The 23020-nt window shown below is 39.3% G+C and overlaps 1 protein-coding gene across 7 annotated transcripts in view; it reads left to right on the top strand.

Annotated features, from left to right (window-relative positions):
- The window catches only part of ubr4 (ubiquitin protein ligase E3 component n-recognin 4), a 54962-nt gene extending 32074 nt beyond the window's left edge, over positions 1–22888 (top strand). For 5 of the 7 annotated variants that reach the window (XM_026153578.2, XM_026153576.2, XM_026153577.2 and 2 more), the window contains 53 exons: positions 34–165; positions 376–497; positions 727–838; positions 1004–1134; positions 1779–1956; positions 2374–2478; positions 2893–3030; positions 3419–3587; positions 3809–4013; positions 4096–4209; positions 4444–4653; positions 4742–4891; positions 4980–5207; positions 5634–5712; positions 5816–6058; positions 6240–6408; positions 6550–6694; positions 6993–7078; positions 7184–7271; positions 7587–7780; positions 7949–8188; positions 8278–8416; positions 8536–8661; positions 8830–8958; positions 9053–9402; positions 9640–9730; positions 9902–9986; positions 10734–10861; positions 10979–11108; positions 11218–11378; positions 11491–11600; positions 11957–12098; positions 12272–12353; positions 12492–12665; positions 12798–12919; positions 15031–15228; positions 15359–15439; positions 15583–15670; positions 15847–15974; positions 16193–16300; positions 17490–17606; positions 17733–17923; positions 18104–18277; positions 18374–18473; positions 18586–18804; positions 18888–19001; positions 19210–19352; positions 19472–19597; positions 19683–19877; positions 20062–20286; positions 20601–20691; positions 20924–21086; positions 21412–22888. In XM_026153578.2, the coding sequence (XP_026009363.2) occupies positions 34–165; positions 376–497; positions 727–838; positions 1004–1134; positions 1779–1956; positions 2374–2478; positions 2893–3030; positions 3419–3587; positions 3809–4013; positions 4096–4209; positions 4444–4653; positions 4742–4891; positions 4980–5207; positions 5634–5712; positions 5816–6058; positions 6240–6408; positions 6550–6694; positions 6993–7078; positions 7184–7271; positions 7587–7780; positions 7949–8188; positions 8278–8416; positions 8536–8661; positions 8830–8958; positions 9053–9402; positions 9640–9730; positions 9902–9986; positions 10734–10861; positions 10979–11108; positions 11218–11378; positions 11491–11600; positions 11957–12098; positions 12272–12353; positions 12492–12665; positions 12798–12919; positions 15031–15228; positions 15359–15439; positions 15583–15670; positions 15847–15974; positions 16193–16300; positions 17490–17606; positions 17733–17923; positions 18104–18277; positions 18374–18473; positions 18586–18804; positions 18888–19001; positions 19210–19352; positions 19472–19597; positions 19683–19877; positions 20062–20286; positions 20601–20691; positions 20924–21086; positions 21412–21476 (7733 nt within the window). In that variant the 3' untranslated portion in view covers positions 21477–22888. The remainder of the gene's footprint in view (positions 1–33; positions 166–375; positions 498–726; positions 839–1003; positions 1135–1778; positions 1957–2373; positions 2479–2892; positions 3031–3418; positions 3588–3808; positions 4014–4095; positions 4210–4443; positions 4654–4741; positions 4892–4979; positions 5208–5633; positions 5713–5815; positions 6059–6239; positions 6409–6549; positions 6695–6992; positions 7079–7183; positions 7272–7586; positions 7781–7948; positions 8189–8277; positions 8417–8535; positions 8662–8829; positions 8959–9052; positions 9403–9639; positions 9731–9901; positions 9987–10733; positions 10862–10978; positions 11109–11217; positions 11379–11490; positions 11601–11956; positions 12099–12271; positions 12354–12491; positions 12666–12797; positions 12920–15030; positions 15229–15358; positions 15440–15582; positions 15671–15846; positions 15975–16192; positions 16301–17489; positions 17607–17732; positions 17924–18103; positions 18278–18373; positions 18474–18585; positions 18805–18887; positions 19002–19209; positions 19353–19471; positions 19598–19682; positions 19878–20061; positions 20287–20600; positions 20692–20923; positions 21087–21411) is intronic. The other 2 variants (XM_026153580.2, XM_026153579.2) reach the window with 2 other exon arrangements.
- The last annotated feature ends 132 nt before the right edge of the window (positions 22889–23020 follow it).

Raw genomic sequence — 23020 nt, 5'->3', positions numbered from 1 at the left:
ACACTTACTGGTGTTCTTCTCTTACTAACTCAGAGGTGACAGAGGATGGACAAAAGCATGTGGATAGTGAGAACTGTAATTTTATTGCACAACTGATGAATAACTTCTGGAAACTTCATGCCCTAAAACCAAAGAATGCCTTTCTTGCTCCTGCTTGCTTGCCTGGTAAGTTCTACCCTGTGGGTCCCCAACATTTTGCAAGAACATTTATTGTTAAATGTATATGCATTTATACATGTGTGTTGTGAGTAATGTTGATTCACTTAAATCTTATGTAAACAATTTACACGTATTGTAGTGCCCAACAGCACGAGTACATTTGTCTTCTATTCTGAAACCCTAGTCTGGAAATGAGTTATTTATTTTAAATTTAAGGTCTAACTCATGTGGAAGCAACAGTAAATGCCTTGGTAGACATCATCCATGCATACTGCACATGTGAGCTGGATTACGTCAATGTAGCCTCCAAAATCTACATGCAGATGTTACTGTGTCCTGTAAGTATATCAGTTTTATTGATCAGTCATTTTTATTTATCTTCTTCTCCTTGAACAGCATTTTAACTACTGTAGTTTGTACCTTGTCAGTAGATTTTTTTTACATGGCTTTACAAGGGTGATAATAAGCAGCATGCCTATATTAAAGATTTTAGGCAATTAGAAGGAGCTCTTGCATGGATCACTGTCAAAGTCATGAGGTAACCAGTCTATATTTAACAATTCACAGGACACTGCTGTCAGCTTTTCTTGCAAGCAGGCTCTGATCAGAGTGCTTAGACCAAGAAACAAGCGACGCCATGTGACCCTTCCATCTCCCCCACGTTCCAACACACCTATGGGTATGTTTATTAATTAATTCAAAGTATTAATTGAATGTTACTAGATGTACATGAATATTTGATAGTTTTTTGGGGGCAATATTAAATATGATTTCTCATATTAGTTATCATTTTAACAAGGCTTTAGGGATCCTCTAAATGTTTGCGGTTGATCTCCTTTATCAGGAGACAAGGATGATGATGACGACGACGATGCAGATGACAAAATGCAGTCATCAGTGTTGACTGGTGGAGAAGAGGGTCGACAGGAGAGCCAAGAACAAAATGAAGTGGACCATGGCGACTTTGAGATGGTGGTGAGACAAAGAGCAGCAGTCTGTAGGCCAGGGGTGTCCAACTCCAGGCCTCGAGGGACAGTGTCCTGAAGGTTTTAGAAGTGTCCTTGATCCAATACAGCTGTTTTAAATGGCTAAATTACCTCCTCAACATGTCTTGAAGTTCTCTAGAGACCTGGTAATGAACTAATCATGATTCAAGTGTGTTGACCCAGAGTGAGATCTAAAACTTGCAGAACACCGGCCCTTGAAGCCTGGAGTTGGACACCCCTGCTGTAGGCTGTTTCTGACATTGGACTAGCATTTTTTTTAGACTGTTTAGAGACACTCATCGCAAAAGTATAAATGATCTTCCTGTTCCTGAATTATTCTGGATGCAGAGTATAATGTTGTAACATCGCAAAGATATATTTAAAGTAACTAACTAGCTCTGACGATGTCAAAAAGTTTGTAATTCACTTCTGTTCATTTATATTATGACTAAATTGTTTTTCTGAGCTCACACTACATAGACAATAAATATACACTGGAGTAACATTTTTAAAAGCCACTTATATTCCTTTCTTTGGCTTGTATGACCATCTTCAAATTTAAATCTTAGTTATCTATAAATTACATATGGTTGTTAAAATTTGGTAAAACATGCCTGTTTTTGTGCTTCACAGTCCGAGTCTATGGTCCTGGAGACAGCAGAAAATGTCAACAATGGAAATCCATCTCCCCTCGAGGCTCTGCTTGCTGGAGCTGAAGGTTTCCCCCCCATGCTTGACATACCTCCTGATGCAGATGATGAAACCATGGTAGAGTTGGCAATTGCTCTAAGCCTGCAGCAGGATCAACAGGGTAAGTGACCAGAAAATCCTAAATAAAGTAATAATTTTGTGACTAGTGTGACTGTGACTTATTACTAGTCCTACTCAGCATTAGTCTTTCCTGTCTATGCTGAAACTATTCTAAATTTCTTTAAACCTTGAAATTCATAGAGCCTTACAATTTTTCTTTTACATAATTGTTTCGAAGCTTTTTTGGTGTGTGTGTGTATGTGTGTGTGTCTATATCAGTTGCCACCCTTCAGAGTGATTTAAACCCTCATAAGTTATTCAACAAAATACAATTTTTTTTTTCTTCCCCCCCCCCCCCAGATTACGTTATTTGAATTGTTCTGATCTGCAAAACTTAATGTTTCACCCTGACACATTTTAATGGAAGTTTGGGCACTCCTAGAAGTCCGTCCTTAAACACAATTTTTGACATTTTTAGGCAGTAGCAGCAGTGCTCTTGGGCTTCAGAGTCTAGGCCTGTCTGGCCAGGCCCCAAGCTCCTCTTCACTTGATGCTGGCACCCTGTCAGACACCACTGCATCAGGTAATAAGACCATCTTCACGCTCAACCGGAAGCTAGTTTTTAATGCTTGCAAAGTCACTGTTGCAAGTCAGTTAAACAAACCTTTTTTTTAAAGTTCCAAAAATAAAATAACTTTTTATTTTTAAATTAAATAAAAGGAAATTATTATCATTAAATAATTTTATTCTAACTTGAAGCTCATAAGCTCATCAGTGATACAGCATGTAGTTGTACTGCTCATATCTGTAAGCTGGCCAATGTCAAATTAACCCCTATAATTTAATGCCACACTGGTCACAATGGGTTCGGTAGCACTTATTTTTGATTGTACTGCATGCTCTTTGCATTGTTGGTGCACAAGTATAAACTAAGATCATGTATCCTGGCCAGATGACCGCGGTGTATTTACTGTTACAGCTATTGCTATGATTTCAGCCCCGGCATCAGATGATGAGGGCAGCACAGCTGCTACTGATGGTTCCACATTGCGGACCTCCCCAGCTGAGCACGGCGGCAGCGTGGGCTCAGAGAGTGGAGGTTCTGCTATCGACTCTGTAGCAGGGGAGCACAGTGGTGGGTGATTTAAGTAAAACAGGCCAGTTTAATATTAAAAACATTATATATGCATGCCCCGAATTAGTGGTAGTATCTCAAATATGTAGGAACTTCTATATCCAATTCTTTTCAGCCCCGTAGTAAGTATTAGACTTTAAACTTCTTTAGACATTAATTTTCTCTAATTCCCAATAACCTTCTGAGAAAGGTAGCTCTAAGTTTACAGATTATAATATAGTGTGTCACCTTTCCTATCCTTCCCTTTTCCCATGCCTCATTTTGTTGCGCTTTAAAGTCCTGAGGGGCAAACGTGACTCTTCAGTTTAAAATAAAACCTAATCCTTCCCTGTGTTACATTACCAGATTTCCATATTGCTTAGTTGCTTTCATTCATGCATTTGTATAGTGTCAGGTCGCAGCAGTGCATATGGAGACACAACAGCGGAAGGCCACCCCGCTGGTCCAGGCAGCGTGAGTTCCAGCACTGGAGCCATTAGTACCACCACAGCCCAGCAGGAATGTGAAGGCTCAGAAGGTGAAGGAGAGACTGAAGGAGACATTCATACAAGCAACAGGTCAGATTCATGAATTTGGATTATTTTAGGTTAACTTAAGGCTCCATGATAATGAACATCTGCCATGTGATGTGCTGAAGACTCATTTATACTATCTATGGATACCAACATGACCATAAGAAAGACAGATAATAATATTTACTTTTTATTACATTGTCATGAAAAGTGATTTATGCTTAATAGTTTAACCAGTAAAAAAATGTCATTATGTTTTTCATTAGGTTGCACATGGTTCGTCTTATGCTACTGGAGCGTTTGCTTCAGCACCTTTCTCAGCTCCACAATGTAGGTGGAGTCCAAGCTATCCCTTACATGCAAGTTATCCTCATGTTGACCTCTGACCTTGACGGCGAGGATGAAAAGGATAAAGGTGCTTTGGATGACCTGCTTGCACAGCTCATTGCCGAGCTTGGCATGCACAAGAAGGTAACTACTGTTTTGTCCTTTCCTCATTTTGTATCAGGCTCAGAATATTTTTGTTTTACTGAATCGTGTTATATCTCTGCAGGATGTTTCCAAGAAGAATGAGCGTAGTTCCATAAATGAAGTTCATTTGGTCATCATGAGGCTGCTTAGTGTCTTCATGTCTCGAACAAAGTCTGGATCCAAATCTTCCTCTGAGGTACAGTTGTACTATAATCACTATGTAGTGTGTAGCCAGGTTTGCACCTCTCTCAACAACTGCTCAAAATTGATTGCAGTCATTCATCACATCTCATTTTTGCTCAAGTTTCATATTATTATTAACATAACTTGTGCCATGAAGCTCACAGTTTCATGGCTATCATGCAACTTGATTATACTTTGTACATCATGAATTTTGAAGTCAGCTGTTTTCCCTCTTTTTGTCTTCTAGTCATCCTCCCTCATTTCCAATGCCACAGCAACCGCCTTGCTCAGCCTGGGTTCTATTGACTACTGCCTCCAAGTGCTCAAGTCACTCCTGGAGTTTTGGAAGAGCCAACAGGGTGAAGAAGAGCCAGTGACTGCCAGCCAGCTCCTCCGCACACACACAGCTTCCTCTCCCCCTGACATGAGTCCTTTCTTCCTTCGCCAATATGTTAAGGTAAGATAATCTCAACATAAAAAACGTAAAAGACTATTTATATCTCTCAAATTTTAACATTAACTCAATATATTGTTTTTGCAATCAGGGGCATGCTGCTGATGTGTTTGAAGCCTACTCCCAGTTGTTGACTGAAATGGTGCTTCGGCTGCCATATCAGATAAAGAAAATTGCTGACGCCAACCCACGTATCCCACCTCCTGTATTTGATCATTCCTGGTTCTACTATCTATCTGAAGTAAGCCATCATATAAATGTTTTTTTTCTTTTGTCTTTCCAAAAGAGAGAAATTGATCTCCTCATTTTCCCCCCCCAATTTTTCCCAGTATCTGATGATACAACAGACACCATTCGTCAGGAGGCAAGTCAGAAAACTGTTGTTGTTCATTTGCGGCTCAAAGGAAAAATATCGTCAGCTACGAGACCTGCACACTCTTGACTCTCATGTGCGCAGCATCAAAAAGCTTCTAGAGGAACAGGGCATCTTCCTCCGGGCTGGTGTAGTCACTGCCTCTTCTGGCTCAGCCCTACAGTATGACACACTCATCAATCTGGTGAGTGTCTTGATAAGACAGTGTACCACTCCTGCATTACTCTGGATCCATTATGTATAAAACAGGTTTAGTTAGAACTTGTTTATTTGTGTTTTTATCCTTTTTTGTGTCTTAGTAAGCTGCAGTGCTGTGTTGAATTTATTGGTTTTAGAATGTTTTATTTTGTGTGTGTGTGTGTGTGTGTGTATGTGTGTGTATATATGTGTGTATATATATATATATATATATATATATATATATATATATATATATATATATATATATATATATATATATATATATATATATATATATATATATATATATATATATATATATATATATATATATATATATATATATATATATATATACATACATACATACATATGGTTTTTTTTTTTCTTTGCTATGCTTTGCTGTAAATTGCTTTATTTATTTTTGTAGATGGAACACCTGAAAGCTTGTGCTGAAATTGCCACTCAAAGGACAATCAACTGGCAGAAGTTCTGCATGAAGGATGACTGTAAGTTGTTTGTGATTACTTATTTATTTTTGAAGCAACAAATGTTTTACACAAGTACTAACTATTTATGTCTCTGTCTTTGCTTTTCTTTTATTCCATACAGCTGTCTTGTACTTCTTGCTCCAAGTCAGTTTCTTGGTGGATGAGGGCGTTTCCCCAGTTTTGCTGCAACTCCTCTCCTGTGCTCTGTGTGGCAGCAAGGTGCTGGCCAGCTCCTCCTCTACTTCATCCTCATTCTCAGGCGGAGGGTCTGGTAGTGCTGGACAGACAGGAGCCTCTCAGTCCTCTCAGAGCAAGTCTTCTAGTAAAAAGAGCAAAAAAGAAGACAAAGAGAAAGAAAAAGATGGTGAGAAAATAAAAAATGACTAGTTGTACTTCTTCGAAAATCAACTAGCGTAGAAACACATATTGGGTACTGAACTGGGCTCCAGTGCTCCTTTGAACCTGAACAAGATGTAAAAGTGGTGTAAAATGATTGGTCGATGAGAGTATCCTGAATTTAATTGTATATTGTCAACTGACCACAGGGGATGGTGTTGGTAGCCAGGAGGATCAGCTTTGTATGGCTCTGGTCAGTCAGCTTAACAAATTTGCAGACAAGGAGACGCTCATTCAGTTCCTACGCTGTTTCTTGCTGGAGTCAAACTCATCTGCTGTGCGCTGGCAAGCCCACTGCTTGGCGCTGCATATCTACAGGTATTGTAGAAACATACACCTAGTACATTGGGTAGTTTGGTCTAAAGATTAGTCTATTTAACAAAAGCTTAGGCTTATTGCATCACTTTTTAACAATTGAATACATGTATGGACAACCTGATATTGTTTGTACTTCCGCAGGAACTCTAGTAAATCTCAGCAGGAGCTGCTGCTTGAACTGACTTGGGCCATCTGGCCAGAGCTTCCTGCATATGGCCGTAAAGCTGCCCAGTTTGTCGACCTACTTGGTTACTTCTCACTCAAAACCCCTCAAACTGAGAAAAAGGTTAGATTTTTTTTCTTTTCTTTTTTTCTTTCTTTAAAATCCTTTTCTGTATTTCATGCAGTTTTTTTTTTTTTTTTAAAATAAAATTATAGTTTGGCTATTTTCTATATCAATTCAAAGAGGAATAATTCAGTATTTACAATTAAACATTTAGTTTTTGTTCTTAAAGTATTACACAAGGGTTCATATCCTGATGCTTGTGTTTTTATTTGTCTCCACAGACCATAGACACCACTTTCATTATGATAGAAGATGAAATTGTTTTGTTTCTCTTATTTATTTATGTATTTTTCTCCAGCTGAAGGAGTATTCCCAAAAGGCTGTGGAAATCCTGAGAGCACAGAACCATATCCTGACAAATCACCCCAACTCCAATATATACAAGTATGTTGATAGATACTGAAATCGAAACATTCAATCTTATAACAGTGAGAATGCAACTATTGGGCATCATCTACATAAAATTACATGTGTTTTTTTTTTCTGCAGCACACTCTCAGGATTAGTGGAGTTTGATGGCTTTTATCTGGAAAGTGACCCCTGCTTGGTGTGCAACAATCCAGAAGTTCCCTTCTCCGTGAGTGAAACACACCCTCACACAACAGGCATATTCTTTTAAAAAGTGCACAGGCAGTCAAGCTAATTAAAATAATTTTTACATACTAGTAAATTTCACAGGGGAAGGCTTAAAGAGAGATGGTATTGGTTTCAGAATTTGAAAACCCCCTGCCAAATGCAAAACTCTTAGTATTAACTGTGTAACATAGCTGGTTAGTTAAACAATGATGAAATACAGTTATGTTGATAGAAACATCCTCTAAACGTAGGTATAAACAGTTCTCAGTATTGTTTTAAGCATAGTTTTAATTTTTATTTTATTTTCATCCACCAGAATATAAAACTGTCATCCATCAAAGTAGACACCCGCTATACGACCACACAACAGGTTGTCAAGCTCATTGGTAGCCACACCATCAGCAAAGTCACAGTGAAGATTGGTGACCTCAAACGCACCAAAATGGTCCGCACCATCAATCTCTATTACAACAACAGGACAGTCCAGGCGATCGTGGAGCTGAAGAATAAGTATGTCAGCAAAGAGCTGCTGTTCTTTCTTGCTTTTAGTTTTCATATTATTATGGTAAATTTTAAGGTGCAAAGATGTAGTATCAACTTGGAAGTTTCATTTTAATTTACTTTTTTGGCATTAATTAGGAGTTCTTAACTTTACTGTCTTTTTTCTTTTCTTTTTAGGCCTGCTCGTTGGCACAAAGCCAAGAAAGTTCAGCTCACCCCGGGACAAACAGAAGTGAAGATTGACCTTCCCTTACCTATCGTCGCTTCCAACTTGATGATTGAGTTTTCCGATTTCTACGAGAACTACCAGGCTTCCACTGAGACCCTGCAGTGTCCACGCTGCAGTGCTTCCGTACCGGCCAACCCCGGTGTGTGTGGCAACTGCGGTGAGAATGTGTATCAGTGCCACAAGTGCAGGTGAGCCCTGTGTTTCCTCTGCGGTTCTTAAAGAATTGAAGACACTTTTAGATTTATTGGATTTTTACTATATGGTCGACACTTTTCAGGTCTATCAATTATGACGAAAAAGACCCCTTCCTGTGCAACGCCTGTGGTTTCTGCAAATATGCCCGATTTGACTTCATGCTGTATGCTAAACCATGCTGTGCTGTGGATCCTATTGAAAATGAGGAAGACAGGAAAAAGGTAGAAAAAAAAAAAGAAGCCTCTTCTAGGACAAGAAAAACATTTAAAGGAATTGGTTAAAAATAGGCTTACCATTCCTAAAAGTCAGACTACAAAATGTTTTGTCCCTTTTTGCATAGGCTGTGACCAACATTAACACCCTGTTGGACAAAGCTGACCGGGTCTACCACCAGCTGATGGGTCACCGGCCTCAGTTGGAGAGTCTCTTGTCTAAAGTCAATGAGGCAGCACCGGAGAAGCCCCAGGTCAGTCAAGAGGGACTGAAAGAGCACTTGACCTAAATAAGCACAGCTTGTACTAATGCAACCTGCACATGCTGCAGAGATCATTTATGTTTTTCTTCAGTCTCTCTTTTAGCTCTATTTCTACAGTTTTATCTAACAGTATTTTCTCTTGTCTTTTATTTCTTTCAGGATGACACTGGAGCAGGAGCAGGACTTGGTGCATCCTCTGCTAATGTGAACAGATACATTCAGCAACTGGCTCAGGAATACAGTGGAGATTGCAAGACCTCATTTGATGAACTCTCCAAGATTATACAGGTTAGGAAGAAAATGCAGTTAACTTTCCTGATATCTGTACCCTTGTTTTCTTCCTGCTCTCATACAATTGTGCCCCTTCCTTCTTTGTTTACAGAAAGTGCTTGCATCTCGTAAAGAGCTCTTGGAGTATGACCTACAACAGAGAGAGGCTGCCACTAAGTCATCTCGGAGCAGCAGTAGCCACCAGCCCACCTTCACCGCCAGTCAGTACCGCGCCCTCTCTGTGCTGGGCTGCGGCCATACATCCTCAACCAAGTGTTACGGCTGTGCTTCAGCTGTTACAGGTCACTGCATCACACTGCTCCGCGCACTGGCCACCAATCCAGCCCTTCGGCAGATCCTAGTCCTTCAGGGTCTCATCCGTGAGCTGTTTGAGTATAACTTGCGTCGAGGTACAGCAGCCATGAGGGAGGAGGTGCGCCAGCTGGTCTGTCTCCTCACTAGGTATGTCCTTTCCTTCACATATTTTCATGTGACAATTAATTGCCTGACTTCAGTTCCACATATAAGCAATGATAGTATTGTAAGTTGTTGGAACGATAACATTGAAATCTCAGCTTTTTGCTTTTTAACTTTCTATGTTAATACACGCTGTATATAATGGTGTTTCATTGTCATTTGGTCTCCTGTATCCTTACATGTTTTTGTTTTTTTTCCTTGTCTCTCTATCTTTTGCTTCAGAGATCACCCAGAAGCCACTCAGCAGATGAACGATCTGATCATTGCCAAGGTGTCAGCTGCCCTCAAAGGTCACTGGGCCAATCCTGATCTGGTAGGTCTCAGAGGTCATACTGAAAATAATTTAAACCCAACAAACATTGTTTTTTGTTTTTTTTTTTGGGGGGGGGTGTTTTTTTTTCCAGAGTCGCTGTGACTATGAACTTTACTATAAAGAGCTCCGATTTTAAAATACACACACTGTTTTTTGTTTTTCCCCCATCAGGTTAGTAATTTGCAGTATGAAATGCTGCTGCTAACGGACTCCATTTCAAAAGAGGGTGGATGCTGGGAATTACGGTTGCGTTGTGGTAAGCATTAATAATATACTTCAATTATGTTGTGCATTGTTTGTCTATAACAATTAATTAATAAATAAAATTAATAAAATATGCATATGATATATTCTATTGATGGATCATTTGTATGGATAAGGCAGCGGTCCCCAGCCTTTTTTGCGCCACGGACCAGTTTATGTCCGACAATATTTTCACGGACTGGCGGACGGACAGGTGTCGCGGATAAATACAACAAAATATAACCAGTACCGGTACACCCCCCCCCCCCCCCCCCCCCCCCCCAAAAAAAAAAGATTTATTCATAACACACAGAAAAAGACCCAGGGAAACTATTTTAAAGAACTAACGCTAAAAACGGATAGAAACCCTGAAAACCATAAATTTCACACCCGAGCCTCAACTCTCGGTACCAAACGACTGGTCGATGGCCCGGGGGTTGGGGACCACTGGGCTAAGGGACTCTAAATTTATAAACAGTTCATCCAGCTCCGTCAATCCTGGCCAGGAATTTTGAGAGAACTATTTATTTATTTATTTATTTATTTATTTATTTTGGTTTGGTTATTTTTGTCTGACCAAATCAGTCTCGGTCTACATAGGGTGGTATTGATTAGACACCTGGAACTATCGCTCTTCTTCTTCTTTTTTCCTCTAATATTATTTTGAAAGAGGTTTTGTTGGATTAAAGCAGTTAAGAGTCTTCGACTAATAGTGTTGTATCTTTTGTTTTGTTTTCCCTCACTCCTTCCCCATATGTAGCCCTCAGCCTGTTCCTCATGTCTGTCAACATAAAGACACCGGTAGTGGTGGAAAACATCACACTGATGTGCCTGAGAATCCTGCAAAAGCTGATTAAGCCCCCTGCTCCCACTAGCAAGAAGAACAAGGTAAAAAAAAATTTGCTGCATGTTTAAAATAGATAAATATAAGCATATCTGTTGTGTCGGTTACCACTTGGTTGTATTATGCCACCTAACAAAGTTATGTGTGTTTTCTGTTTAAAGGATGCTGCCATTGAGTCTCTGACTACAGTCAGGCCCTACAGTAATGAAATCCACGCCCAGGCCCAACTCTGGCTCAAAAAAGATCCCAAAGCATCTTATGAGGCCTGGAAAAAGTGTCTTCCAGCAAGATGTAAGTATCGTGTCTGAACGGTTTACATTATCTGAGTGTCACAGGTTTATTCATTTATTGTATTTAATGAAATAGGAGCACTCAAACTTCTCATTGTTGTCTATCGCAGGTCAGGAAACGATGTCAAAACCTCAGGGGAAGGCTGAGTTACGGAAACAGTATCTACTTGAGAAGTATGTGTGGAAGTGGAAACAGTTCATGAGGTCTAGAAAAGGAGAAGGCCTTTTCCCGCGCCTGCTTAAACTGAGCCACAACAACTGGCTGCGACAGGTAATAATTAAAAAATAAAAAATCAGAAAAATGTTGTTTGCTTTGTTGGTTAGTTCACAAACCGGTAAATGCAATTTCTTAAAAAATGCTAACTTTAGCTCTACTTTTGCAGGTTCTTTTCACACCTGCCACCCAGGCTGCAAGACAGGCAGCTTGCACTATTGTGGAGGCACTTACCACAATCCCTAGCCGCAAGCAACAGGTCCTGGACCTGCTCACCAGGTACGAGTCTCAACAGAAAGCTAGCAAATCATGACATGCTCTATTTTGAATTTCATATACATAAATTAGGTTGATAATTCCAATGAATTTGGATATGCTTAGCAATATAGCATAACTAGTTAAAGATGAATAGCTCTTATCATGTATTTCCATGATTTTATATTTGCTGGAAAATGAATTATCGGGCAGAAAAATAATATTATTTTAAATACTTTACAGATAAAGTGTTAAAGAAGAACATAATTCTGTGCTTAATAATGAAAGAAAATGCGTCTCAGGCAGCTCACTTATTGCATAGTTTCTCAAGCAAAAGGATGAAAACTGTTAAAGTGATTAAAAAACTGTCCTTCTTTAAGTTATCTGGATGAACTGAGTGTCGCTGGAGAGTGTGCAGTGGAGTATCTGGGTCTGTACCAGAAGCTGATTAAGCCAACACACTGGAAGATTTATCTGGCTGCCCGGGGAGTCCTGCCCTACATTGGCAACCTGATCACCAAGGTATTATTTTAACGTTCAAAGAATGTAATTTTATAGTCAGATAAACACTGGTGTTTTTAAGTTAGTATCTTCATAGTCCTGTTCCTTTCCCAATTTCAAACAACTGAAGTGTCACTAGATCCATTAGAAGTGCTCCTATTTCAGTATCTTATCTTGTTTATTGCTATGATCAGGAAATAGCCAATCTGTTGGCTCTAGAGGAGGCTACACTGAGCACAGACTTGCAGCAAGGCTACGCCCTGAAGAGCTTGACTGGTATGTTAATTTCCATCTTTAGATTTTCAGCATATATACAGATTGAGTGGTACAAATTACTTTTATATCACAAGTAAAGTTGCAGCTAATTCAGACTTTCCTGAATCTTCTTTTTTTGGTTCTGTGTGCGTTTTTTAGGTTTGCTGTCATCTTTTGTCGAAGTGGAGTCCATTAAGCGGCATTTCAAAAGTAGGTTGGTCGGCACGGTTCTTAATGGTTATCTGTGCCTGAGGAAGTTGGTGGTTCAGCGAACCAAACTCATTGATGAAACTCAGGATATGCTACTTGAGATGCTGGAAGACATGACGACAGGTGGGCATTGACAATAATTATAAATTTAATTATTTTTTTAAAAAGATAATAATATTCTTATTTGGTCAACTGAATATTGTACAAATTGTGCTTAATATTTTTTTTTATTTGTATGTCTTGTATTGTTTATAGGAACCGAGTCTGAAACCAAAGCTTTTATGGCAGTGTGCATAGAGACTGCAAAGCGGTACAACCTGGATGACTACAGAACACCTGTGTTCATTTTTGAGAGACTTTGCAGCATCATCTACCCTGTGAGTTGCCTTTACCTCGATTAGAGCTGCAACAAATAATGTCTTAAATTTTAATATAATGTTCACTAATTTTCACTAAGTCATACAAGTAATTTTCATTTGACTGAAGGCTTTCAAGTGCAACATCCTGCTGCTTTCTTGACATTTGAGATTAATGATCAAGTAATAAGAAGTAATTATATACAAATTGTTATATTATATACAAGTATTTGTATTATATACAGATATATTTAGATTGAGTGTAGTTTGTGTTTTAACGTTCATTCTTTGAGTTGTGAGTAAAGATGAAGAAGTGACGTGCTTGTGTAATTTTGGAAACAGTTTTGAAGCAGAATTTGTTTTAATCTGGAGTAGGGCTGGGCCATATCATACCGTTCAGGTAATACCAGTGTAATGTTAGGCAATGATAAGAAAATGAAATATCGCAGTAGAATACGGGTAAAACGCGCATGCGCAGTGCCTTTGTTTTCATACCCACATGGCAGAAAAAGCATGGCGGCTACGGAGAATGAGAAGGGCGAAAGCGGATCGTTGAATGACAGATGAACCAGAATTGGTTTATAGGTGCAACTTCAGTGGTGTGGAACTGGTTTGGCTTTCGTCTGTCAGATGCACACCAAAGCACTATTTTGTAGAGCATGCAAGCAGGCCGTTGTTATTAACGTGTTTTTCGGTAAATAAGTCGCTCTTAAAATCCTTTGATTTTTCTGAAAAATTGACAGTGCCCAATATAATTCTTATGTATGAATTCTGGTTGTGCTTACTGACCTCGAACTGATTTATGTGCTACACGGCGCTCGAAAACCTGTCAAAAAATGTTTTAGTACAGTTTTAGTACTAAGCTACAGAGCTGCACCGCTTGACAGATTGTCGGAGCATTACAGCTACCGTAGTCAGGAGTCTCCCGGAGTGATATGTACTGCGCTTCAACATAATATTACTGTATTTTGTGTATAACCTCTTTTTAAGTTTTGTGGATATGTCGGCCAATTTCCACTGGAAATGCCTTTTGGTTAAACTGTCAGCAAGGATTTGCATTTGCACTGTTAAATTTTTATATATAACTTTAATGCACATAAAAAAAACAGCTGCTTGTTTCAGAGCAGGGCGATATGACCAAAAATATTTATCACGATATACATTTGAAAATTTGCGATAACGATATAACTGACGATATAATTGACACTAGACAAAATACTTTACAACTCCACAACTTTATTAGTGCAAAAAAAAAAATCAATGTATTTTCACTTAAACAAACAGCTTTTTTTAAGTGCATTAAAGTTATATAAAAAATTAACAGTGCAAATGCAAATTCCTTGCTGACAGTTTAACCAAAAGGCATTTCCAGTGGAAATTGGCCGACATATCCTCAGCATAACCATGTATAATATCCACAAAACTTGAAAGAGGTTATACACACACAATACGGTAATATTATGTTGAAGCGCAGTACGTATCACTCCGCGAGGCTCCTGACTACGATAGCCGTAATGCTCCGACAATCCATCAAGTGGTGCGGCTTCGTAGCTTAGCAAAGTCGTACTGAAACATTTGACAGATTTTCGAGCGCCGTGTGCCACATAAAATCGTTTTGAGGTCAGTAAACACAACCAGAATTCATACATAAGGCACACGGGATTATAAGGGGCACTGTCGATTTTGTGCTTTGTTGTGTATCTGACGGATGAAAGCCAAACCAGTTCCACACCACTGAAGTTGCAGCATTTTTACAAACAAATTCTGGCTCATCAGTTTCATTTAACGATCCCCTTTTGCTCTTCTCATTCTGCGTTGCCGCCATGTGCGTATGTAAACAAAGGCACTGCGCATGCACGTTTTACACATGTTCTATCGTGATATTTCATTTTCCTATCGTTGCCCAACATTACACTGGTATTACCGTGAACGGTATGATATAGCCCAGCCCTCGCTTGTTTAAGTGAAAATACTTTTTTTTTTTTTTTTTTTTTGCGCTAATAAAGTTGTGGAGTTGTAAAGTATTTTGTCTAGTGTCAATTATATCGTTATCGCAAATTTTCAAATATATATCGTGATAAATATTTTTGGCCCTGCCCTAATCTGGAGCATTTGATTCATTCACTATCTAGGAAGAGAATGAGGTGACAGAGTTCTTTGTGACGCTGGAAAAGGATCCTCAGCAAGAGGACTTCTTGCAGGGTCGCATGCCAGGAAACCCCTACAGCAGCAACGAGCCCGGCATCGGTCCTCTGATGAGGGACATCAAAAACAAGATCTGCCAAGACTGCGACCTGGTGGCTCTTCTTGAAGATGACAGTGGCATGGAGGTAAAGTAACCTTACATTTGAGTTGCTTTGAAGGTTTCCTTTTCTTGTGAAATTATAAAAGGTGACACAGTTCAAGAAAAAATTACCAGATGTGTTTTTTGTTTTGTTTTGGGGTTTTTTTGTTTTTCAGCTTCTGGTAAACAACAAAATCATTAGTTTGGATTTGTCAGTGGCAGAGGTCTATAAGAAGGTGTGGTGTCCTACAAATGAGGTGAGACTCACATTTTCTATGAATTAGTTACACTTTTACAAACATTTGGAATCATACAAATTGTCATGAAATGCTTACAGTCCTTTAAAGAATTAATGGTACTGAGAGCCCACTGACCTTGTCTCCCCACCCCCCCCAAAAAGGGTGAGCCAATGAGAATCATCTATCGTATGAGAGGACTACTTGGAGATGCTACTGAGGAGTTCATAGAGTCACTGGATTCAACTACAGGTTTGATTTGCTTTTAACTTGGTGTGTCTTCATAATTAGGGTCAAGCTTGTTCTCGTTTATGTGACATCTACCAGGTTTTGCCCTTAATATAATTATTGCTGTATGTATTCTTGGCCATCATATGTACCTGTATGCACAGAATGAGATGCAAATGTTTTAATTGACCTCGTTACAGATGAGGAGGAGGATGATGAAGAAGTGTACAAGATGGCAGGAGTGATGGCACAGTGTGGAGGACTCGAGTGTATGCTCAACCGGCTGTCTGGAATCAAAGACTTTAAACAAGGAAGACATCTGCTCACCGTAAGACAGTATTTTTGTGTCAGAAAGCGTTTTGAAATGATACCATTCTTTATTCTCCAGTCATCAATGTAAACTGTAATTTATTTGTAATTTTGAATTCTTCTTTGAATTAGTAAAAACGAATGCTGGTTATCTAGAATATATATGTCATTATTATTTAGAATTAAATTCATATAGTGCCCTAAATTAGAATTAAAACTTTTTTTTTCCTCCCCCAGGTTTTGCTGAAGCTGTTCAGTTACTGTGTGAAAGTGAAGATCAATAGGCAACAGCTTGTCAAACCAGAGATGAACACACTCAATGTCATGCTGGGAACTCTAAACTTGGTGAGTCTTATGCTGATTGTTGTGATTCAGTTTCTAGATTGTATTTTTGTGTGTGTGTGTGTGTGTGTGTGTGTGTGTGTGTGTGTGTACACACACACACACACACACTTTGGTGTCACGGTTCGATATTTTTTCGATACAAAAAATGTTCATGCCTTTTTTAATTTATAATTTTAATAAATGACAAATGTATATTTTAACTCAAAAGTACAGTTTTTAAATTTAATGTTGCCAAAACAACAAAATAATAAAAAATAAATAAATCTATCTGATTGAGAAATCACTCATCTTTGTAAAAGAGTTTATTACAGAGAAATGGCTCTTTCCAAAATAAAAGCTATACTATACGCTTCTTCTGGGCTATATTCTCAGCAGCATATTAAACATATCAGGTCCCCATAAGGAGAATCATGTGCTAACGGCTGTCTAAATGATTTGGGTAAAGTTTGCGTGCTTGTTGTTTTTGTCTGCTTCCACTTGTCTTTGCACTAGGATGATGTCGGCGTAAATGTGCAGTCATATTCGTTGTGTTCCCACTAGTGCTGTCAGCGTTAATCTCGTTGAAATGACCTTAACGCCACAACACGGCAGATCTCCGTTAACGAGTTACCGCGGATCGCCCTGTGTGTGGGGCTGGATGGCATCAACACGTTAACAAGCTAACTGTGCTAACGCGCTAGTTCCCACCAATTGAGCATTGCGTGGCACATCCGACATACTGTTTTACTTTTGTCCATGACGCGCTTACCATCAGGGTCATACTTCACATGAAAACCAAACTAGTTCCAAACGCCAGATCTGAATGAGGGTGGGGGAGGTTCAAATTCGGCTAGCGTTGAGGCAGTTGCCATGTTGCAACGAGCTTAACTTTTGTCTTGCTAGCTTGCGCTGCGCTCAGTGGATCTGCGCTCGACAGTGCAGCCTAGGCAGAGTAGTCAAACGCAGATCCACTGAGCGCTCAACACAGACAGCATCATCAGAAGAAAAGTTGATAAAATAAATAAAAAATTTTGTATTGTTCGATACATATGCGTACTGAACCTAAAGCACTGTATCGAATGGTTCAATATCGATACAAGTATTGTTGCACCCCTAATATATAGATATAGATATATAGATATAGATGGAGAGATGGAGATGGATAGAGAGAGAGAGGGAAATATTTTTTTTTATGTTATTTTTCCTTCAGGCCTTAGTGGCAGAACAAGAGAGTAAGGATAGTGGTGGAGCCTCTATAGCAGAGCAAGTCCTGAGCATCATGGAGATCATTCTGGATGAGGCCAATGCTGAGATTTCAGAGGACAAGGTAACAATCTGAAGCTAATTTTATCTTCTGCTACAATCATAAAATCATACCCTCAAAAAGACCTTTTAATTCCGTTTTTGTGTTTTGTTTAGTTTTTTTAATTAGAAACTGTCTTGTCCTTTGCAGGGTAACCTTCTCCTTACAGGAGACAAGGATCAGCTTGTCATGTTGTTAGACCAGATCAACACCCTGTTTGTGCGCTCCAACCCCAGCGTGCTCCAGGGTCTTCTGCGCATTATTCCATACCTGTCTTTTGGCGAACTAGAGAAGATGAGGATTCTGGTGGAACGCTTCAAACCGTGTTGCAACTTTGACAAGTGAGCACTCAGCTTTTACTTACTAATAAGCACATGAAGACTTTAAAGGGGATATTATTTTACATTTTAATGGATAAATCGGGCTAATCTTTGTAGGAGAACCATGCTCCTATGGGCACTTTTATAGTTAATTTAGTGAAATTGACTCTTATTTTTGTGTTTGTGTTGTGTTTCTTTAAGGTACGACGAGGAGCATAGTGCTGATGACAAAGTGTTTTTGGACTGCTTCTGTAAAATCGCTGCTGGAATCAAAAATAACAGCAACGGCCATCAACTGAAAGATCTTATTCTGCAAATAGGAATCACACAGAGTGCACTGGACTACATGAAGAAGCATATCCCAAATGCCAAAAAGTAGGTCTCTTGTAGGTAAATATTTTGTATACAAGTACAAATGCAAGATTTTTTGTTTTTAAACCTCTTTTTTGTTTTTCTGAAATCTCTCATCAGTCTGGATGCGGATGTTTGGAAGAAATTCCTCTCTAGACCTGCTCTACCCTTTATTCTCAGACTTCTCCGTGGTTTGGCTACCCAGCATCCCCCCACACAGGTACAGAATGCTTTGAATATTAGACTAAACTGGAGTCAACTCAGACAGTTCTTTTTGTAAACACATGAACCTGTCTCCCTAATATAGCTGAGTGTCATCTTCTTTTGTCTAGGTGCTCATAGGCACAGATTCGATAACAAACTTGCACAAGCTGGAGCAGGTATCCAGTGATGAAGGCATAGGAACTCTAGCAGAGAACCTTCTAGAGGCTCTGAGGGAACACAGTGACGTCAACTTGAAGATTGAAGCAGCCCGCAGAGAAACCAGAGCTGAGAAAAAGCGTATGGCTATGGCTATGAGGCAGAAGGCTCTGGGAACTCTTGGCATGACGGTATTTTTTTTTTTTTTTTTTTTATTACCACAGACTTGAATTGAAATGTGGATTTTATTGTAAGCTTTATGTTTGTCTTTCAGACCAATGAAAAGGGGCAGGTGGTGACAAAGACTTCACTCTTGAAGCAAATGGAAGAGCTGATAGAGGAACCAGGCTTGACCTGCTGTATCTGTAGAGAAGGTTACAAGTTCCAGGTATAAAAGCACATACAGGATTGAGGGAAGTTTGACATTATTTAACACTGAAGACATCTGGTTTTGGAATCCTATTTAAAGTATCAGTAGCCAAATTGTAGATAATTAAAATGACACTCTTATCAGTCTGATTTGCTGGTTTTCTTGGCATGCTGAAATTTGTTGTTGTTTTCAGTTCTCATTTTCATTCTGGTTTCTCTTTCACTAGCCAACCAAAGTCCTGGGTATTTACACTTTCACAAAGCGTGTAGCCTTGGAGGAATTTGAAAACAAGCCTCGCAAGCAGCAGGGTTACAGCACTGTGTCGCACTTTAACATAGTCCACTATGACTGCCATCTGGCAGCAGTCAGGTAGCTACAAACACCGGCATTTACTCTGTGGTGATGTTTAGAGTACCCCTTACATTCTTTCTGCAGCCCCACTTTTCATTTTTTTTGTAATACATGCCTGTTATTTTTACTTATTTTAGGCTGGCTCGTGGGCGAGAGGAATGGGACAGTGCTGCTCTCCAGAATGCTAACACCAAGTGCAATGGTCTGCTTCCTGTGTGGGGGCCACATGTGCCAGAATCAGCTTTTGCTACATGCCTAGCAAGGTTAAAAGAAAAAATCAGCATAAATTAGAGAGAACATTTTCTTCATGTGGCACAATTTCTTCAACCAAACTCTTTTACTGCACAGGCACAACACATATCTTCAGGAGTGCACAGGCCAGCGAGAGCCCACATACCAACTCAACATCCACGATACCAAACTGCTGTTCCTCCGCTTTGCTACTGAGCAGTCATTCAGCGTGGACACAGGAGGTGGAGGTCGGGAGAGCAACATCCACCTCATCCCCTATATCATCCACACTGTTCTCTATGTCCTCAACACGTATGTACATTTTTGATGTGCACAGAAAACACTTGCTGACATTTACTCAATATTGATGCTGAGGTGATACATGTGTGGGACTGTTGAGGCTTAAAATAAAACACAAATCCAAAGTTTGATTTTACAGCTCATAGTTCTCATTCCCATCTCACCTTATTTCACTTTGCAAATTCTGTCACTGTAGTACAAGGGCTACGTCCCGAGAGGAGAAGAACCTGCAGAGTTTCCAGGAGCAACCATGTGAGAAATGGGTTGAAAGCTCATATGAAGTTGAAGGGCCCCACTATTACACCATCCTGGCCATGCACATCATGCCACCCGAACGGTGGAGAAGTTCTCGTCTGTACTTCCTGCGGAGACTTCTGGGCACTGCGCATGCCCGTAAAGTCTCGGCAGCCTGTGCAAACAAGTATGAGACCTTTCCTTTCCTGTCTCCATTTGTTTTACACTCAATGCAGGGCACCTTTGTCTGTGATATTAATTAAATCCTTCAAGCAGGGAGCAGGTTCAGTACCAAATTATTAATTTGTTTGCCAATAATTCCAACAGGAAACTTTTACACTAGTGTAATTTTATTTTGAATACATCTAAGACATGTGAGTATTGACCAGTGAAGCAGGTCAGAGTTATAAATTTAAAAAGAAAAAGGAATAACCATTGAATGTTGTGTCCATTATTTATCTCAGAAGGTCTTCATCCACATCTTCTCTTATCTATTCTCAGGCTCACAGATAAAACACCAAAGGAATATGCAGTGTATCGCTCACCTCTTCTTTTCTGGGGCCTGGTGGACCTGGTCTACGACATGTTCAGGGTAAAGTATTTTGCCTGTCGATACTGTAAAACGATGGTATTATGCTCTTTCAATTTTGGGGATGCTTTGTAAAAATAGGAGTCATTACCTGTAAATACAGAATTCAGAATGTTGTTTGTTTGTTTGGGGGGTGGGTGTTTAGGGACATTTTCAATCTAATGGGAACATTGACATTAGACAAATAGATAATATACTGTAATTCCCTCTTCTGCTCTTGATTTTGTTTTTACAGAAGGTACCAACCAGCAACACAGAGGGCGGCTGGTCCTTCTCACTGGCAGAATATGTCCGTCACAATGACATGCCCATCTATGAGGCCTCCGAGCGTGTGCTCAGGGCTTTCCAGGATGAACTCATGCCCGCTGAATCCCTGTCAGAGTTCTTTGATGTTGTAGGTCAGTATGCACACACACACACCTATGTTTCTGGCTGATACTATTCTGATACTACTTCTTTTTAGACAAAATAAATCATCTCAGGTAGAGAAAGCCCACAAAAAAGAACGTTTTGGTAGTGAAATTTCAGTAAAATCCATCTCAAATAAATGCCGTCAGTGAATAAGAGGATTTGCATTATTCAGTGCAGAAGTATAAACAAGCTTCACAGTTTATTTTCGTCTTCTCTTGTGCCATTTTTCTTTTAATTTACGACACTTCTTTTCTGGTGTGAATAATAAACTGTGGTGTTGGTCGAATGTTACTATTAAACTTTGTTTTTCAGGTCTCCTCTCTGAAATTCCAGACCCGGACCTCTTCCTGCAGGATTTGTTGAACTCTTTGCCCTAATGGCCAACCTCAAACCACAACCCCTCAAACACAAAACGCCCCTGCAATTATCATCTGGACACCTACCAGCTGAACAAAAATTTACTTTTTACACACTGATATTCACACAGTGTATACACCACGCTTCCTACTTAACTCCCACTCCCATATGACATCTTCAAATGATCTTTAAGCAGAAACTATGTGTAGTTTAAAAAAAACAAAGAAAAAGAGAAAAGATCCATCTCTGTAAAGTTTAACACAGAAACACCGTGCTGTCAAAGGTTGGGGAGGGCACACAAAACAGAATTTACACTTTGATTCAAACTCTTTCAGACTAGAGTTGAGATCACAACTTGTTTTGTTTCAGGAAGCTTGAGGGAAAAATGAAGCAGGGCTCTGCCGACCACCCAGCCACAACCATTCACATCTGTCACCATCAAGGCATCTGTCTCTTTATGATGCCATAGATGATCAAAAAAAGGCCAGCTGAATTTAATGATTCATGTGAAAAGAAGAAATAATAGTTTTTTTTGTTGATGGGAACAGCCTACGAATTCTGTTTTGTTGTGATCCTATCTTTTGGCTTTAAACTCCTCCCCCTCTCTTTGGGGTACAATAACTAAAATGTTTTGGGTATTTGACCCACCACCTATGAAGAGCGGCATTTGATTTTAACTCCTTTTCCTTTTTTTTGTTTTTTTTTCTTTCCATTTTTGTTGTGCTTTAAGTTTTTTTTTTGGTAAGGGTTTTTTAAAATGGCAGAAGGTTTCACTGTCACATGGTTGCAAGCTAACCTGTCCTTTTCTTCTGGGCTTTTGCTGTTTGATCTTCATGTAGAGTCTAACTGGAATTTGAGTGACGGACAGGGAAACAAAAAAGCAGTTTGGTTTTATTTTTTTCTTGTATCGACCTTGGAAGCAAAGAGGGGGAAAGAACAATGAAGTGTTTTATTTTCTTCCACAAAGCTATGCCTTGGTGATGAAGTAAACTTTGGATTGATGAAAACATTTCCATCTGTTGCAATGAAACACCAGACTTGTCTAAATGAATAATAAACATAGACCTACATTATATCCTTTACACTTTTTCTCTTTTGACTAATTATTTTTATTTTTTTCCCTCTTGAGCCTCTCTGCACTCTTTAATTTAGGTTTTGGTTTTCCTCAGAATTTCTGGAAACACACACGTCAGTTTCCAGAACAGATTTCTGGAAAGCAAAGTCTCACTTTTACCCTCAACAGTTGAGCAAACTTTGAACTTACAGTTATTACAGAACCCTTGTACTCAAGAGTTGAATGCATGGTGTGGAGTTCACCCAGTTTCTCGTCAATTCACCTATTCCCGCTGCTATACGATGTTTAACTGTTGCTGAATGTCTGCTTTTTGAATTTAGCCTATGATTAATAAAGCCGTAATAATTCCAAATCTGATTCAGGGTAACCTCTTCTGTTCCGGTTGGTTTCTAGATTTGGGGGGAAAAAATATTAAAACCTGCACCTTTGTTTCCTTTAATCTTTTGACAGTGCTCATAACACTGCTGTCTGTAAACATGCACAGAATAC

The sequence above is a fragment of the Astatotilapia calliptera genome, chromosome 20, assembly GCF_964374335.1.
Source record: "Astatotilapia calliptera chromosome 20, fAstCal68.1, whole genome shotgun sequence".
NCBI lineage: Eukaryota > Metazoa > Chordata > Actinopteri > Cichliformes > Cichlidae > Astatotilapia > Astatotilapia calliptera.
Note: the sequence above shows the minus strand (reverse complement) of the source record. Positions and strands in the feature narration are given on the sequence as shown.